We start from the raw sequence: 18236 nt of genomic DNA on the forward strand, positions 1-18236 counted from the left end.
TGTTACTGACCTTTCCGTTTGTGTGTTTTTCTTTCTTGTGATATTAAGACGGAGTGTTGGACTTATACAGGGGAGTCGTCTTGAAGTTGAAATGCGGTTTTATGAGTGTTTTAGCGATGCTGAATATGGCTAGCAAGAGAAAAAATGTGGCTAACCGTGATTGCGCAGAAACATAATGAAGAAGCAATGCTAGCACACGCTACCTCGAAGGCTCTCCGCACTTGCATTAGTTTCTCTTCAGGTTTTGTAAGCATATATATGATACCCAGGGGCGTAGCCAAGGGGGGGGGGGGGGTTGGGGGGGTTCAAACCCCCCCCCCCCCCCGAAATTCTTCAGTTTTGCTTGCGTATATATACACGCACACATACAAACGCACGCACGAACATACATAAAGTATGGTTGAACCCCCCCCCCGAAAAAAATTTCTGGCTACGCCCCTGATGATACCCGCCACAGAATGAATCGCTACCCATGAAATCATTTGAGTGTTCTTAATATTCTTTAGGCTAATGTCAACAAATGCAAAGTTTGAAGCATGCATTTCATAAACGTGGTGATGGAGAAATCCAAAGCTGCGACAAAATACACTTCGATAGATTCCCAGCTCGTGATAAACATTGGGTCCGCACGTTCCAGCGTCACTGGTTAACCATGTGTACAGATTGCTTGGGCAGTGATTTTTTATATTTTTTTTATGTCTTGGGTCTTCGTTATTTTACACGTTATGTGAAAACAAGTATCATTTAACGGTGTCAACATATCTATATCATCATATTGATTCGCTGCGGAGAGAACGCAAGTATCGATGTTAATATTTTACTTACAAGATATTTACGAGTCATGCAATCCCACATAAACAAGATGGCTATCGGGAACCGGTCCCACATCGAATCCTCGATATCGTCCTCTTTCGTTCACTGTCGACTTCGTCTTCTTTATCTCTTTAAACTTGGGCTTGAGCTTTCCGTAACGGCATAACTCTCCCTGGGGACGTCGGCTCTGGGTCCCAGCAGCGAGAACATATATGATGCGGTGTTTAATTGTATAAAAAATCAGAGAAATTGCCTTGTTAATAGTTCAATTGCAAACTTGTTATTTTACTTCTCCCTATATTTATTTCATTCGCCACTCTTGGTACCTCCGTAGCAATATGGCCAGCACCAGCCGTTGCCGACCAGCGCTGGCACTACGCTAGTAAGCACGGTAGTACTTGTATTCGGTAAGCTGTGCACATCCTGTCTTGTTACACAAGGTAGCCGAAAGAGGTCTGTAAAGATGTCTTTTTAACGTGCGGAAGCTTGTGATGCAGTTATCGCTTATCGAAATCGGGGGACGAAGATTTAAGGAGAGCCAAAAAATCCCTGAAACCAGAAGAATTGTAAAGTTTGCTTCTTTGCATAAACGCTATTAGTGCGGCAGTGCACGCTTTACAGACACAAAAGAAAACAACTTGTAGAGGTAGAAGAGTTGAACGTCACGCATATATATACATATATATATATATATATGTGTGTGTGTGTGTGTGTGTTTCCTTGGATCTGGTGATCTGGTGGCTAATAAGTAATAAGAAGTGCAGGCGCCGCAACAGAAACGTACATATACTTAACTTACTCATTACATACGCTATATAATACCATATATATAATGCATCTTGACCCTGAGTGGAGTAACCTGAACCCGTTCAATTTTAGAGATAAGAGTGTTGGCGCGCTCAGAGTAACCTCTGACCTTACGTTAACCGAGAGTCAGTACGTTTGGTTAAATCTGTGCGTAATAAAAAAGAGAGCTTTTTTAAGATATTCGCTACCAGATTTGATTAGTCATTTTCTGCCTCGGCAGACCCCGTTTGTTTTCCTTGTTCGTTTATAACCAGCCTGGCTATATTTTTAATAAGTGCTAAAACTAGATAGATAGAGAAAGAGAGAGGGGTGAGTAAAGTTCAGGTTCTTTTGAAGACGAGATACCGCACTCCACACTTGGCGCCCGAGACGCACCACCCGAGGTGATATAAACGAAGTGGGAGGCGTAATTAAGTTTGAAGGTAAAAAAAAACAACGCTCCACACTCGGCGCCCGAGACGCACCACCCGAGGTGGTATAAACGAAGTGGGAGAAATTAACGTTGGATTCGCTGGTCCCTTGAAGAATGAAATACGCTGGAGAAGTTTAGAGAAAAATCAAGACAACTTATATTTACAGACTTACAGAAGAGTTACAAGCATAAATGTTACAAAGAAATAAAGAAAAACAAGTACTGGAAATGAACCGTCTGTAGGGCGACCCTACGAATTCGGCAGAGCCGACGGTGCCGAACACCTTAAGCCCGGTTCAGAACGCCAGACGGAACACCGGGGCCGCTTTTTATTACCCGATGCTCCGCCTTTACATTACTGCCGGCGAATAGCCGCCTGTTTGCCCTGTAATTGGGCGGTGCATGCAGCAAATCAACAAACTCGCGACAAGGTCACCGCCTCCTTACATCTATGCGGGCTCATGCTCCTTGCCCCAAGCAACACACAAACAAGAGGCAAATAAAAGCAAAGTAAACTAGAGTTGTTGTGGCCAGGGCAGGCTCAGCTGACGCTACACGTGTCTAGAGCTAAGTGTACGCCTGCGGTGACGAGCAAAGAAAAGAAAGACGGGCCTGAGAGAAACGACCCTGGTGGTATGTCAAATACATTTGCCGAAGAGACACTCCACTTCGACCATCCTCGGGCCGCTTAGCTTCTCCCTCCTCCGCGCACAACGTCGCACGTGGCATCACTTATAAGCTCATTTCCTCAGCTCCCGCTCCAGCTAGTCTGCCGAACCAGACTGTAAGCAAAGTGCGGAAATGGATGCCACGCCCGAAGAGGGGCCAGCGTGCAAACAATTGACAAAGGTGCCGACCGAGCGCTCGACGCCCCACGACGGGGGCCCGCTCCTCGTTGTTCCCGCCTTCGAGCGTCAAGAGCCTGTCTGCCGTTAGAGACACTTGAAGTACGCCACACATGACGAATGCCTCCGGCGACCGCGCGATGCACCAAAAAGCAGGCCGCTTGGTCCGCTACCACTACAGTGTAGCTACCACCATGGGTGGCGCCCGCGAAGCGTGTGAACGGCAACGACGCGGCCTCGAGGCGGCCCATTCATACGCCGCCAAAAGGCGTCGCTGAGCAAACAGGGAGGTCATTACGACAACGTTTCCAACCCTTCCTGCCGCCGCCCGCGAGCGGGGCCGGGCACCTTTGTCCCGGCCGCGACAATGAATCCGATGGGCTCACCCATCTGCAGCGTCTAAGTGCTCTTCGGGGCGATGCACAGGCACCACGAAGCACCCCCACCGGCGTGACCGCCCAAGTTGGCCGCACCAAGTAAACAAAAAAAAGAACCGTGCGTCCGGTTTTGACGGCGGTCCTACACCCCCCACCCAAGACTTCGCAACAACTTGTATACAGTGTTGCCGAAGTAAACACAGCAAAAGGCGGACCGCGCTCGACCTGAGGGCGCACGGTAGGTTAATAGCCGTAGCTAAACTGTACCCTCGAAGGGGGCCGTAACTGTTCTCTACGTGGCGGTCGCGCAGCTTCCGGCATGCAACAACGAGTGCATAAAGCCAACTCGAAACAGAAGAGCGGAAAAAATGTCCTAGTTGTTCGCGGTAAAAAAAAAAGGAATAAAACACGAACAAAAGAATGATCTAAACTAGCTTATAGCACCAGCCTGCATGTTAAGGCTAATCACTGAGCTGCCCTGCTCAATAAATACAGCACATGTATGCGAACGCTATGCAGATTAAACGCGATATCTAGTAGATAAGCAAAAACATGTCAAACAACTCACTCAGCATGCTTGCTCGACAACTGCTTAATGCGTAATACATGTGAAACCTTACACAAATGTGGACTCATAATAATAAATAAAACAAATGCATGCTGCGGACAGTTATTCGGAAGCAAAGCTAGCGCTTCCTGGAACAATATACACAATCCCCAGCACTTGTCGTTTATAATCGACTGCATTTCCCAGCCAAAACAGAACCAACGCGCACACAAAATACATTGGCAGGTAAAACAAAACATGCAAAAGTCAAAGTTTACAATGATACACTTGCAAAAGTCACACACCATGGCGTAATGTTCAGTACTAAAATTAACCACTGCGACTGTTCATTCACGGATGTCCGCTGAATAGTCATTTTAGTCACAGCACACACTGCACATAACGCACACGGTGTAGCCACTCCGGCCTCACCACTTCCCCCTGGTCGCGGTCGAGCCGTAACATGCAAACTGCACACTAAAGCCTTAAAAACCAACTTGGGTGAATTGTGACGACATAGCTTTCTCGCCATCACCCCAACGGCCGCTGTACCAGTGGCCACCTAGGTTCAATACTTTTATTGGCCCCCAGGATCAAAAGTGCGCACGAGAAGTTCAGCGGAGATAACATGACTATGGGGCACACCCTGGCATGCGCCTGTCACCCTCATTGGGCACTCCCCCGACACGCAGACAAATCTACCACCCAGTCTACCTACAATAGGGCCGCAGGTGCCTCTATGGAATGACGGCGCTGGTAGACTGCAACACTCCCCAAATGTTAGTATTACAGTGGCAAACCTGCTCCGCGAGCATCCCTTGTCTTTCGCCGACTCCTCATACTCCAGATTCAAAGCCATTCGGTGCCTCCGAAACGCCTTAATATTGCTCAGAGGGTTATCTTCCCGGCAGCGCGCCGGCGATTCGGTACACGGGAACGCCACCGTAACGCCTCGTGTGACATCAGTCGCAACTGCAAAAGATTCCTTTCTAGAACCGCACGGTCGCCGTTCCTCCCCGCGCATTTGCTCCTCGCCTGAGTCAGACCAGCCATCCGCAACGGATTCCGGCGCCGCGACATCTGTGCTAACCGACTTCAAGGATTCAACCGCACTACCCTGCCTGGGCACGCGCGTAGTGTCGTGACTTGCGTCTCGCGACGGCGCCGCTAGGCTTACTAGAACTACCTCCGAGCTCGGTGATGACGCGGTAATCGCCCGCTCGTCGCCGCAAAGGATATTCTGTAGCGGAAGGATGCCTGGGTCCACGCCCTGAAATTTTGTTCCTGCGTATGCGTCCTGCGGTTGCCTGTCAGCGTCAGTCTCGCACTGAAAACTCTTCTCCGATCCGAGATCGGTGTCAGAGACATCTTTACACTCGACAACCCGTGTTGCCGCCACCGCATCTTTCGCCTCTGCCTCGAGTTCGAACTCGGCGGTACCCTCACACTCCGTCGGGAGCATGCTAACCGACTCGGCGCGTTCATCTACCGGAAGCACATCAATGTTATTAGAGGCGTCCGCATGCGGTTCGACATCCGCCACCTCCTCGATAGTGCTCACTAGCGACGAGAGCTCATCGCTCACCGATTCGTGCACTAGCCTTTTGGGCTCGGAGAGACTTGCTGTTTCCGAAACATGTGGCACATAGCCTCTTCCTAGTGCCTCCCCCTCAGCATGGTGGCTCTTACGCAAAGCTCTGGCCCGCCGTAACTTTGCCAACTCTAGCTCCGCCTCAAGCAGCCGGCGGCGCTCCACTGCCAACTCGAGATTAAGCTCTGTTTTCTCTCTCGACCAACCGCGCATTAACGCTGTGTCGTAGACCGCAGGCGTTGAATACGCCCATACGGCATACCTATTTAATGCTGCTTGCGACACATGCGGCACCAAATCTGTTCCTAGTGCCTTCCCCTCGGCACTCTGATTTTCCCGCAAAGCTCTGGCCCGCTCAAACTTTGCCAACTCTAGCACCGCTTCGAGCAGCTTGCGGCGCTCATCTGCCAAACGGAAATTCAGGTCTACTCTATCTGTCGACCAACCGCGCATTAACGCTGTGTCATAGCCCACAGGCATTGAATACGCCCACGCGGCATACTCATCTAATTCTGCCATACCAAGCGACATTTCCCTCGGCTCGAACACGAACACAGGAGCGAAGGAAAATGGGGCGGAAGCGACTCACTCTGTTTCGCCTCCGGCTCCCGTCTCCGATGAATGCCACTCGACCATGTCCGATGATGGATGGGGCCGTGGGTCGCTGGTGGTGCCTTGAACCAGCCGCTCCTCGTTGTCTTCCGAGAAGACAAGGCTATCTGCAGCGTCCAGCTGCTACAGCTACCTGCTGCAGGGTCCGTTGATACGGTGCCGATCAGAAATCGGTATCTTCCTCTGTAACTTCTTCGTCCGTATAGTGATGTCTTGCTCACTTCTCCTTCACTCTTCTTTAACTCAGCGAGCCCAATACTGTCCGACTGCGCCAGTAAAGTTCAGGTTCTTTTGAAGACGAGATACCGCACTCCACACTTGGCGCCCGAGACGCACCACCCGAGGTGATATAAACGAAGTGGGAGGCGTAATTAAGTTTGAAGGTAAAAAAAAACAACGCTCCACACTCGGCGCCCGAGACGCACCACCCGAGGTGGTATAAACGAAGTGGGAGAAATTAACGTTGGATTCGCTGGTCCCCTTGAAGAATGAAATACGCTGGAGAAGTTTAGAGAAAAATAAAGACAACTTATATTTACAGACTTACAGAAGAGTTACAAGCATAAAATGTTACAAAGAAATAAAGAAAAACAAGTACTGGAAATGAACCGTCTGTAGGGCGACCCTACGAATTCGGCAGAGCCGACGGTGCCGAACACCTTAAGCCCGGTTCAGAACGCCAGACGGAACACCGGGGCCGCTTTTTATTACCCGATGCTCCGCCTTTACATTACTGCCGGCGAATAGCCGCCTGTTTGCCCTGTAATTGGGCGGTACATGCAGCAAATCAACAAACTCGCGACAAGGTCACCGCCTCCTTACACATATGAGGGCTCATGCTCCTCGCCCCAAGCAACACACAAACAAGAGGCAAATAAAAACAACGTAAACTAAAGTTGTTGTGGCCAGGGCAGGCTCAGCTGACGCTACACGTGTCTAGAGCTAAGTGTACGCGTGCGGTGACGAGCAAAGAAAAGAAAGACGGGCGTGAGAAAAACGACCCTGGTGGTATGTCAAATACATTTGCCGAAAAGACACTCCGCTTCGACCACCCTCGGGCCACTTAGTTTCTCCCCCCTCCGCGCACAACGTGCACGTGGCACCACTTATAAGCTCATTTCCTCAGCTCCCGCTCCAGCTAGTCTGCCGAACCAGACTGTAAGCAAAGTGCGGAAATGGATGCCACGCCGAAGAGGGGCCAGCGTGCAAACAATTGACAAAGGTGCCGACCGAGCGCTCGACGCCCCACGACGGGGGCCCGCTCCTCGTTGTTCCCGCCTTCGAGCGTCAAGAGCCTGTCTGCCGTTAGAGACACTTGAAGTACGCCACACATGACGAATGCCTCCGGCGACCGCGCGATGCACCAAAAAGCAGGCCGCTTGGTCCGCTACCACTACAGTGTAGCTACCACCATGGGTGGCGCCCGCGAAGCGTGTGAACGGCAACGACGCGGCCTCGAGGCGGCCCATTCATACGCCGCCAAAAGGCGTCGCTGAGCAAACAGGGAGGTCATTACGACAACGTTTCCAACCCTTCCTGCCGCCGCCCGCGAGCGGGGCCGGGCACCTTTGTCCCGGCCGCGACAATGAATCCGATGGGCTCACCCATCTGCAGCGTCTAAGTGCTCTTCGGGGCGATGCACAGGCACCACGAAGCACCCCCACCGGCGTGACCGCCCAAGTTGGCCGCACCAAGTAAACAAAAAAAAGAACCGTGCGTCCGGTTTTGACGGCGGTCCTACAGGGTGAGTTATTTAATAAATGCTGCAGAGGTTGGCCTTGTGTTACATCAGGTCGGTTTGATTAAAATAGAGATGGTGTATAGAAAACTCAAAAGACAAATCATGAAGCGGTGAATGCAAACGAAACTCTACGTCACTTGCATATAAAGTCATAAATGCACTCGATACGTGGTCAGAGAGACCGGTGTTCTTCAGATGTGTTGTACCAGACTAAATTACAAGCTCCTTGTGGGGTCATACTAGGCGTGTTTTTCTAATAATAACAAGACCCTGCCCTTTTGATAAATATTGCACCGAAGGTCGTGTATCGAATACATTCGCGTACATTGAACTCTTCTGCATGGTTGCATGCGTGGCATGCTTCTTCGGATTGGTATGATAGAAATCGATATACCATACTAACTTTAAGATACATATCTTGAAACTCTTGATCAAAATATTGACCATCTACTAATAAATATCTGATCATAAGTCAATTTAGTACGTAATGAAAAACAATCTTGTTTTTAAGAGACGCTCCCTAATGTTTGTTGATAGGTTCTACGCGTTTGTCTACATCTCGGCTCATAATTCAATTACTGTCTTACAACAAAATCCCCGGTCTTTTTATAACAACATTTATCTACTTTTAGCAGCTACATACTTCAGGGATACATTGAAAAAGTATATTTGATTAACAGCGGATATGTTTGTCTAGCAGCACACATGGCACGATTCTCGATACAGATACAGGTATGATGAAAAATGATACGGCATGCAGAGTTAAAGATAACAGTCTTGAATGCAAACGTCTACCCTACACTAAAGAATGCGCAATATCATAAATCAGTTTAGTACTTAATGAAAAAAATGACGTTTTTTGGGTGCAATGCCACATATGATGATATGTCCTGCCTTGCACAGGATTGTCATGTTCTTTTTTTTTCTTATTAACCAATATTGCAGGCAACGTAAGGGGGGTTCTTTAATGAATGCTGCCGAGCTTTGCCTAGAGGCACGCTAGCCAAGATAAGCATGATGAAAAATGAAATGGTATGCAATATTCAAGATACCTATCTTGAAACGGTGAAAACAAATGTTAAATCTATGTTAACCGAAAACAGTGTCATATGTCATAAGTCAATGTTAGATGTGATGAGATATCAGTGAACTGCACTAACGAGTTTGACGAGACGTCGGGTGTGTTGTTCTGTACGGATGTTCTTAATTACATTTCTTTCTTGCGCCAGAAGACCCTACTTTTTCCTAAAAATGACCACTACATCTACTTCTAGTAAATGTTGCAGTGAGCGACTCGTTAAATATTACTGGGAAAGTTTATGGCTTTGTGGCGCGCGCCCAGTATCGTGCTCTCTTAAGACTTAAATGATACCTGTAGTGCACGGGAGATACAGATAACGCACAAAAGAAACGTAATTAAAAAGGGGTCAGCATCTGGGATCAGTTTCGTTTTGTAGTTATGAGGACTGATTTGTGTGAATCGACTGTCAATGCTAGAGGTCCGAAAATATATTGCGCTAAGTTTTTCCAATTTCTTTTGCCAATATAGAAAGTCCCCTGCTTTGAGAAAAACACAGTTTCAAAATTCGTTAGCGAAAGTCATTCTTGACAGAATCCAGAATTTAACCTTCTTTTTACCAGCGAACCGTCGATCATAAAGATTTTACGCGTATGTACAAGATAGTGATGACGACCGCCGTTCGCGGCACTATTCGAGCAATTTAAAGGTGGTTTCTTGCTGCATAATCCTCTAACTTCATGTATTGCATGTTCTTCTCTAAAAGCAATCATGTAAGCTGTAATTATTTAACATAACGACGACTCTTCTTCAGATTAATAAGAACAGATAGCCTACGCATCAGGCATGCATATCGGAGTATTACTTTCATCTGTATGAAATATCTCGTCATCAATCAGTGAAAAAGTATCAACTTCGTTTTTCGTTCAAGAGTTGCCCGTAATTCACTCATGCATGTGGAAAAACTAGCTTTTAAGGACATTTTCTAATGATGAGGTCAACGACATTATCATCGTCGTCAGGAATCACGGGAGATCACTGACTTCGAAAACGACAGCACTCAATGGTGCTAAAAATAAACACTCCCAGGAGTTCATTTCACGTAGTTGCGAAAGGCGAAATTCTATTCACGCATTCGTACGCAACGCAAATTATGCAGCGCATTGCCGCGTCAAACGGCAAGCATATGGTTGTTTCACCTATTCGGTAGCGATAGCGAAAAAAACTACAAAATTCGAACCGCATTCGGGGCCATAAGCAAAGCGAGAGAATGCATTCAGCGTAGAATTCCTCAAAACTTAGTAACCGTAGACCGCGTTCGCCCTACGTAGTTTCTACTTGAACCAAGACAACGTATGCACAGAAACACAACCAGTATGCAACAAGTTCCCGCCTTTGAGAAAAAGAGCCGCCGGATTCTGCAACTGCTTTTCAAATACAGCGGTGTTGACAATACTAAGTCCTCGTTCGTGTTTTGTACCTTTAAGAGCCTAAGAATCGACTGGAAACTTGAAACAAGACCAACGCGACAATTTCGCGAAGCCGCGTGAAGCGTCGCAGCCTTCGAATTCCAATCCACCTGTAAGCGCGTGCCTTCGGAGCGCGAAAAGCCCATGCGCGAGACGCGTCGCATAGCTTCGTGAATTCCACTGACAAGAAGGCATGCAGACTTCGTCTGCTAGGCATTTACAAGATGCACAACGTTAAATAAGTACAAAGTTTCTCAACTTACCACGGAATGTTGCCTTGGCAAGACGATCACCACGGCCTTTGAAGCCGCTCACGGAGTGCAGGTGCAACTTTAGAGCCATGGTCTTGAAGGGTTTCACCAAAAACCTCCGATGTTTTCTTAGGAGACTTCACGCTAACCGTCTGCGATCATGTTAGAAGCACAACGAGCCGTCGACTATTTGTTTCACCCAAGCCCAGTACAGCGCACACGCGCACAGCAGACGAATTTTCCTTTTTCCTTTTGCTGGGAGGCACAGCACGCCTTCTGCAACACAAACCCAGGCCGGACGATACCCTCCCGGTTCCGCGCTAGCTTTTCGTCTGCCAGCTCCCCATTTCTTCTCGTTTGCGACCGTGGCGCGCTGCGCGAGCCGACCAATCGGATCGCCCCGTCCGGCGTGACGTCAACCGGCGTTCCCATGGCGACGCGCGAGGAGCGTCTGCTTCCCAGGTGCTGCTCGATTTCTTCTGCTTCTGTTTAACTGCGTCTGCCCGGGGCACGCGGGCCGGCGCCCCGCACTTCCCTTCATCACGCTTAGATTTTTTTTCTTTCTCGTCGTTCTCGCTTACATTTAGCGCACGCCGCTTCACCTACCTCTTCGCTATGAACACCTTGCCGGTATGCGTAAAAATAAATAGAGGCGTGACGGCTAAAACAGCAAAACGTGACAGGAACAGAAAAGAGTAAAAAGCAGACGATCGCGTAGAAGCAGACGAAAGCCAGTTCCGGAAGCTGGCGTCGCCGGTGAACAAACAGGCACAAAATACAGGAAAGTGGTGCGTTTGCCCTCAGCAATGAGCAAACATAAGCTCAATGACAAACAGCGCTTTCGCTACCTCAAAGGGCGCGGTACGCGCGATTGTCGGGTCCGCACCCACGGCGCTGATGACCGGAAGAAGCACTGCATGCTACGTGAGCTGGCACCCGAAACTACCGGGTTCAGATAATCGCCCTGTCTTGTGTGGCTTTCGCGCGTACTCCCGGAAAGTGCCGAGCGCCTACGCGTGGGAGCGCTGCTGTACTACACTGCCTTTTTTCTCTCTCACTTTATCTTTTCTACTAACATTTTTGTCCGTCTATAAGCGATCGCTTCCTGTTTTTTTTGTTTTTTTCAGTGTGTCTCCTACTTCTAGAGGTAATGTAAATGCTTCCGCTACTGCAATCTTCAAGTGGCGTCTCGCGCGCATTGCGTGGGTTCCGGCATCCTTACAATCTTGTGGCCTACCGCAAATGTAGGCACGCGCACTTCAAAACACCTTTACAAACTACCTGCAGACCTTCAAGGTAGGTTTTTTTTTTCATTACTTACATTTTTTTGCTTCACTGCATCGACAAAGTGCAATGTATTTTGTGTGTCTGGAATGGACTCTCTGAGCTTAAAATCACGTGGCTGCTTCCGTAGGCGTTGCAAATGCTTATCACCGTTTCGTTTTTACCTTGCTTCGTTTTTCTTCGTTCCTTCTCAACTTATTCTGAAACCACGCACGGGCAGTCTGATTTAGTTTATTCTACCTAAGGCCATCGACACTAAATTAGGGTTTTACAGCAGCCAAACACCCTTATCGAAACACACTTGTCAAGGCAGTCGTCATACGGAGCATGGCAAATTATGTTCGTTCGACTGAATGTTTTTTAATCTGAATGAAAGTGTGAGATTCGTGAATCAAGAAAAGATTTGAACTTTACTGTTTCTCAAAAGTGGCACGATTTGTCACAAGTTGGCAAATTTTGTCGAAGACAGATTTGAAAATTTGACTTCGTATACTCATTCCCAAATTTATATAATGTATGTCATACTCAAAGGTCACTGTCATTAATAACGCAAATATGCGGATGAATACACCAGGCTTCATTGAATAAAAAGGAACTTTCGATCACTAAGCGCCAAAACCAATTATATGAAGACTTGGCATGGATAATAAATCGCCTAAATATTTTACGCCCGCACTTCTAGAAAAATAATTAAAATATAGATATTATTCAAGTAAGATAACCACGTTAGTTAACTGCGTTTTGAAAATCGAGCATAATTTCATGATGCAGTTTTAAACAAGACAAAGTGAGCATCACAGAAGAACATTCAAAAAATACATTTTCATCTTTGCATAGGGCTCTACGTTTTCTCTTCGTTGGCGCTTTCAATTTTTATTCAATACTAAAGTAATGTACGAAAGTACTGGGTTTAACTGCTCTAACAGCAATACATGTTTGTTTCTTTTCTCTCCTTTTCCTTGTGTTAAAAAAAAAACTCATTTCCCTTTCAAAAGCTCTTCCTTTTTTTGTTTTTTTTTTTCCCTAAAATATAACGACACTAAAAATGCCATATTGTACCGAATGAAAGCTAAAACTTAGGTGTACTTATCAGCGTAGAAAGCGAGGCGAAATTCCAGGGTTATCTTTGTTATTGTTGCCTTTTTTTAACGATTGTTTTTGAAGGAGCTGCTTAAACAAAGTATCAGAAGCGCACCGAGCAACAATGCTCCGTGCCCGAGGCATGTAAACAAAGGCTCAAGGCTTGGCTTCACAGGCCCAGCGTTGAGCCTTCTCAAAACGATATCGAACACTATGCGATCCGTACTCACGTACAACGATGAAATATTGCGGCGTTGTTTTTTTTTTATCGGACGCATTTGACGAGACCGACAGGTATGTGTGTGTGTTTTGTCTGAAGAGAGCGAGATAGCCTGTTTATTTTTCTGTTTTATGCAAAGCAAGCGGATGCTTGCGATCCCATCCCATAAATATGTCGCAGTTGTTTTTGTTTTTTTGTGTTTTTTGTTCTTGTTTTTTGGAGTTGTTCTTGTGCCCAGACAATGTGCGTCATAATCTGCGCTGGGGAGTGTTCCCAGTTTAACGACAGTTGACGGTGCATCAGTATATTTGAAACAGCTGGAAAGAGAGAGAGAGAGATACTAAAATTATAGAAAGGCAAGGAGCTCAACAAGAATTATAGCATCGAGTTTTCTACCCAACACTAAGGGGCGGGGGAAAGGGAAATGAGATGGAAAAAAAGCGGAGAGAAGAGCAGGCACGCGAAAAGAAAAAAAAGTCAAAGGTGCATTGCGGGAGCACTACAGCCTATTCAATAGGCCAGTGCCACGCAAAAAAGTTCAGCAACGCCTTAACTGATATCCGGTGCGACGATGCGCACGCTAACTGCGTTGATTGATTGATTGATTGATTGATTGATTGATTGATTGATTGATTGATTGATTGATTGATTGATTGATTGATTGATTGATTGATTGATTGATTGATTGATTGATTGATTGATTGATTGATTGATTGATTGATTGATTGATTGATTGATATACGTAATGTTGCCCAAACACTTCGCTGTTTGAGTGATAATTGGAGCTTGTAAAGCAATACCAATAGCAAGACACCTCATTTTTTTCTGAACGCTTGCATAGTTAACTGATTGATTGCTAATTTGATTTATTGGCAGGCATCTCTTGAACTAAACAACCGAATTTTGCTCGAGCAGCAGCATGTTAAGAAAGAGCATCATTAAATACATTATCAGACAGCCACATCCTCCTGACACTCCTCCTACGTTCTTATTCATGAGTCACGACCACTAACATAACACACTAAGAAAAAGAACATTGTCTGCGTTTTCTTTTCTATGTCTACGCACCACTGGGAATAAAGTAGAGACCAGCGGGAAAATCTCGGCCAACAAAGGCGTAGCGGTATCTTGAGGTGAACGGGATGAGATACAGCGAGCACCGACTTATTCAAAGCATCCAGTAGCGAAAGGCTCACGCAGAACCATTGGCGCGAACTAAGAGGCTGTCTAACTAGGTCAGACGCTTGTCTGTGGTCGTTTTCGTTACCAAAGACATTAGGCGCGTTTAGAAGTCCGGTCCTGTTGTTGTCGAAGCTGCGGAGGCGGTGGCATTAGGGGTCCGGGGAGTAAAAATAAAGGAAGTGTTTGGGAAAGGCAGCGCCGGCATAGGGAAGTCGGGAAGATCCGGTCTTAGCGAGTATTCGGTGACAGGAAACGAAACGAAATGTTGTGCGAAGGCTCGTGGGCTTAGTCCGGTGAATGAAGCAAACAGTAGTAAAAAAACAACAGTTTTACGGACAACTTAAATGCTCAATTAATTCGAAGCCACAAAGAAAGAAAGAAAAATTTTGTTTGAAATTGATTATTTAAGCGCTCGACATACAAAGCTTGCTGCAATACACTTGAGGTGTGGCTGAATAAGTATGAAAAAGTGAAGGCAGTTAAAACAAGCAAAGCTATTAAGAAGCTGAAAATTACAACGAACGAGAAAATAACCGCAAATAAAATTTTAAAGCGCAAGACATACATCCTGCAAATTTAGAAGGACAAACCTATCTAGCACAGACATCGCTCACATTCGCCTTAACTGTTCTGACATTTCTTAACGCCTCACTAACACAGTTACGTTCAGAAACTACACTACGCATTCCATATCGTTAGCGTATAAATAAATACGCATTATAGGTGTACTCTGATAGCCTGAAGAATTCTCTCTATGCCCGTCAAGTCAGTTTCTGCTCACCTGGGTATTCTTTAAAGCTTTCTTCACCTTTGTAATAGTCTTTATAAGAAGAAGCTACCTTTACAAAAGCTTTGCAAGCACTTTTGGCATTTTCTTCACCCACGAACCCTTTCAAGCTGCTTTCACCTGCGCGTTATTATCACTGGGGAGAAGCCATCTTCACATGACGTGAACGTAAAAGAGAACTGAAAAGTTTCTGAATCAGTGAGAGAAAGAGAGAAAGGAGTATTCTTTCTTCTTTGGCGCAAAGCGCCATTTTATTCGTGCGCGAATCCTTCGAGGCTGATTTCACCTGCCCAATAGTGATTATGAGGAGAAGCTACCTTTACAAAAACTGCGTGCGAACTTGGTTAGGTTAAAGCGACGATAAAGACTCATTCATTGAACCTGCGCGCTGGGTGTCTGCCCAACCATTCGTGTACGACCTCATACCGTGGAACAGATAAGTCCTTCAAGATAAGACACGGTTTAAAAAAGAAGAAAGGACTGAAACGGTTTACGCCATTCGCCTGCCTTCCCACGCTTTGACGCAGAAGCGGTATGCCTTTTAACTTAATTCAACGAGGTGATCAAAGTGCATGTTGAAAGAGAGAGAAGAGAGAGGGAAAGAAATACCTTGTAAGGACGACTTCAAAATTAAGCCAGTGTTTTAAATCTCTTTACTACAATGACCTCTGGTCTTCTACTTCTTCTTCTGTAAACAACGCACTGCAATAAAAACATTAATTCTATCATAAGTATGGTCTCATTCTTATCCTCCTATTTCAAACTTACATTACGAAGATTGGTTAGTACTGGGCAACCTCGTTAAACCAATTTTAAATAAGTTGGTTGTGACACCCAAAGTTCTGTATATAATATCCTTTTGGCGCCTGAATGTATGTGATTGATAAATAAAATTTTCTTCCAAGAGAATATCACGTTGATGTTACAGCAGGTTTCAGGATATTTGTGATCATATTTTTAATTGCGTTATAAAAAATGAGAGTCATCCTCATCTGTTCATACGACGTCATAATTAATTAATTCTACCTCTTTTATCCCCTGAGCGCCCCTTGCTTGGGCTTGGAGAAGGAAAAGTGCCGGTTCAACATACAGCGCCAAAAACAGATGCTGCTCCATGATTACAACATACGCACCGCAAACTGTATTGCAAGAAAAAGAAGCACCCTATGACCCATATACCCTACCCCTCTAAACCTACATGATCGTATTAGTTTACGTGCACTCCCAGAAAGTCCTAAAACTTTTGAAGACGCTTATATACATCATGTGTCCACCACAGCACGGGAACTCTATCTATCTATCTATCTATCTATCTATCTATCTATCTATCTATCTATCTATCTATCTATCTATCTATCTATCTATCTATCTATCTATCTATCTATCTATCTATCTATCTATCTATCTATCTGTCTATCTGTCTGTCTGTCTGTCTGTCTGTCTATCTATCTATCTATCTATCTATCTATCTATCTATCTATCTATCTATCTATCTATCTATCTATCTATCTATCTATCTATCTATCTGTCTGTCTGTCTGTCTGTCTGTCTGTCTGTCTGTCTGTCTGTCTGTCTGTCTGTCTGTCTGTCTGTCTGTCTGTCTGTCTGTCTGTTTCTTTATACGTCATCCCCTCTCCTCCACACAGGGTAGCCAACCGCACGCACAACTAGATACCTCCTTGCCCTTTTCTCGCTCCCTATTTCTTGCTTTCTTTTATGGAAACCAGTGTGCATCCGAGTGGTTTATTTCTAAACGTGAAAGCACTGATCGCACCCTGCTTACTTTTCTATAATAGAACGTTTCTTGTTTTTTGTTTTGTTTTTTCAGGTCTGTAGTACAATTTCGGTTTCCTTTAAACGTTTGTGGCCCATCAAATTTTTCTTCATTTCCCTTTGATTCCCTTCTTCCTATGACGAACTTCTATTTCTATGTTCTCCTCCGATAAGAGTAGGCAGGCTGTCCGCTGCGGTGGAGCAGTGATTATAGTGCTCGGCTGCTGACCCGAAGGTCGGGGGCTCGATCCCGGCCGCGGCGGTCGCATTTATATGGAGGCGATGCACCAGAAGCCCGTCTACTGTGCGATGTCAGTGCACGTTAAAGAACACCAGATCGGTTGAAGTTTCCGGAGCCCTCCACTACGGCGTCTCTCATGTTCATATCGTGGTTTTAGGACGTAAAAACACAGATATTATTATTAAGAGTAGACAGGCCTTATGCCCCTCTCGGTAACAGGTGCCAGCCTATTGCCGCCTTATTACCCTATCCGCCCTTTGTGCAAGCGTGTTCTGTACCAGTACGAAGAATAAAAAAAGCTCACCGTCCTTACACCCCGTGGAGATGGTTGACCAGCGAAGCTGAAAGGGGTGACCCCGATTCTTACCACTTGGTTTATCACGGAGAGGGAGAGAGTGAGAGATGACGATGAAATAAACTTTTAATTTGCCGAAACAGTGTTCCCGAGCTCCTAAGCTCGGGGTCACCCTAGGTGGGAGGGTCCCATCGCGGCCAGAGAGAGAGAAAGAGAATAAGAATAAAAGAAAGGCAGGGAGGTTAACCGGGGCTGAGCCAGGTAGGCTGTCCTGCACAGGCGAAGGGGGAAGGAAAGTTAGAGAGGAGGAGAGCAATGTCACTGTTTCAATCGACGTAGAAGTTCCTCGTTTGACATCACGAACGGCGAATCAGTCCGGTATCCTTGAGAAAACGCAACAGCGCTTTCGTTGCCTTTCGGAGCTGTGATGGGCAGCCCCATGGTTCTAATATCTTCTCGAAAGTGAAAGCGCTTTCGTACAGGTGATTTAGAGCAGTACTGAGTTGAAGCCTCTCGTTTACTTAAGTCGGGAAGTAACGCAAGAGCCGTTCCACTCTGGTAGTTGGATGAGAAGCGAAGCTCTGTAGCATAGTGGTAGGTAATGGGACTCGTGCAATTTCTGCGGCACATGACTGCGCTATAGACAACCTGTCTACGGACATCCGTTTCGACTCGGCATACACAGCTTTTCTGTCGTAATGATGGTTACATAAAAGCGTATGAGCATTATTATTACAGTGAAGAAGAAATTTGGACCCTATGTGCTGTATGTTAGACACCTCTAAGAGCTAAGGAGTAGTCGGCGTCCTGTTTGTGCGCCAACATCTCCATACATCGTGTCAATAAACAAAAAACACGCGTATGAGCAGATATGGTTATATTAATGCGGGA

The 18236-nt window shown here is 46.1% G+C and overlaps 1 protein-coding gene across 1 annotated transcript in view; it reads right to left on the reverse strand.

Annotated features, from left to right (window-relative positions):
* Positions 1–10795, reverse strand: part of LOC119406272 (otoferlin) — a 229869-nt gene extending 219074 nt beyond the window's left edge. Inside the window, exon 1 of the mRNA XM_049420024.1 lies at positions 10496–10795. Coding sequence (XP_049275981.1) covers positions 10496–10574 — 79 coding nt within the window. The 5' untranslated portion in view covers positions 10575–10795. The remainder of the gene's footprint in view (positions 1–10495) is intronic.
* Positions 10796–18236: the final 7441 nt, after the last annotated feature.

Source organism: Rhipicephalus sanguineus, chromosome 10, assembly GCF_013339695.2.
Source record: "Rhipicephalus sanguineus isolate Rsan-2018 chromosome 10, BIME_Rsan_1.4, whole genome shotgun sequence".
NCBI lineage: Eukaryota > Metazoa > Arthropoda > Arachnida > Ixodida > Ixodidae > Rhipicephalus > Rhipicephalus sanguineus.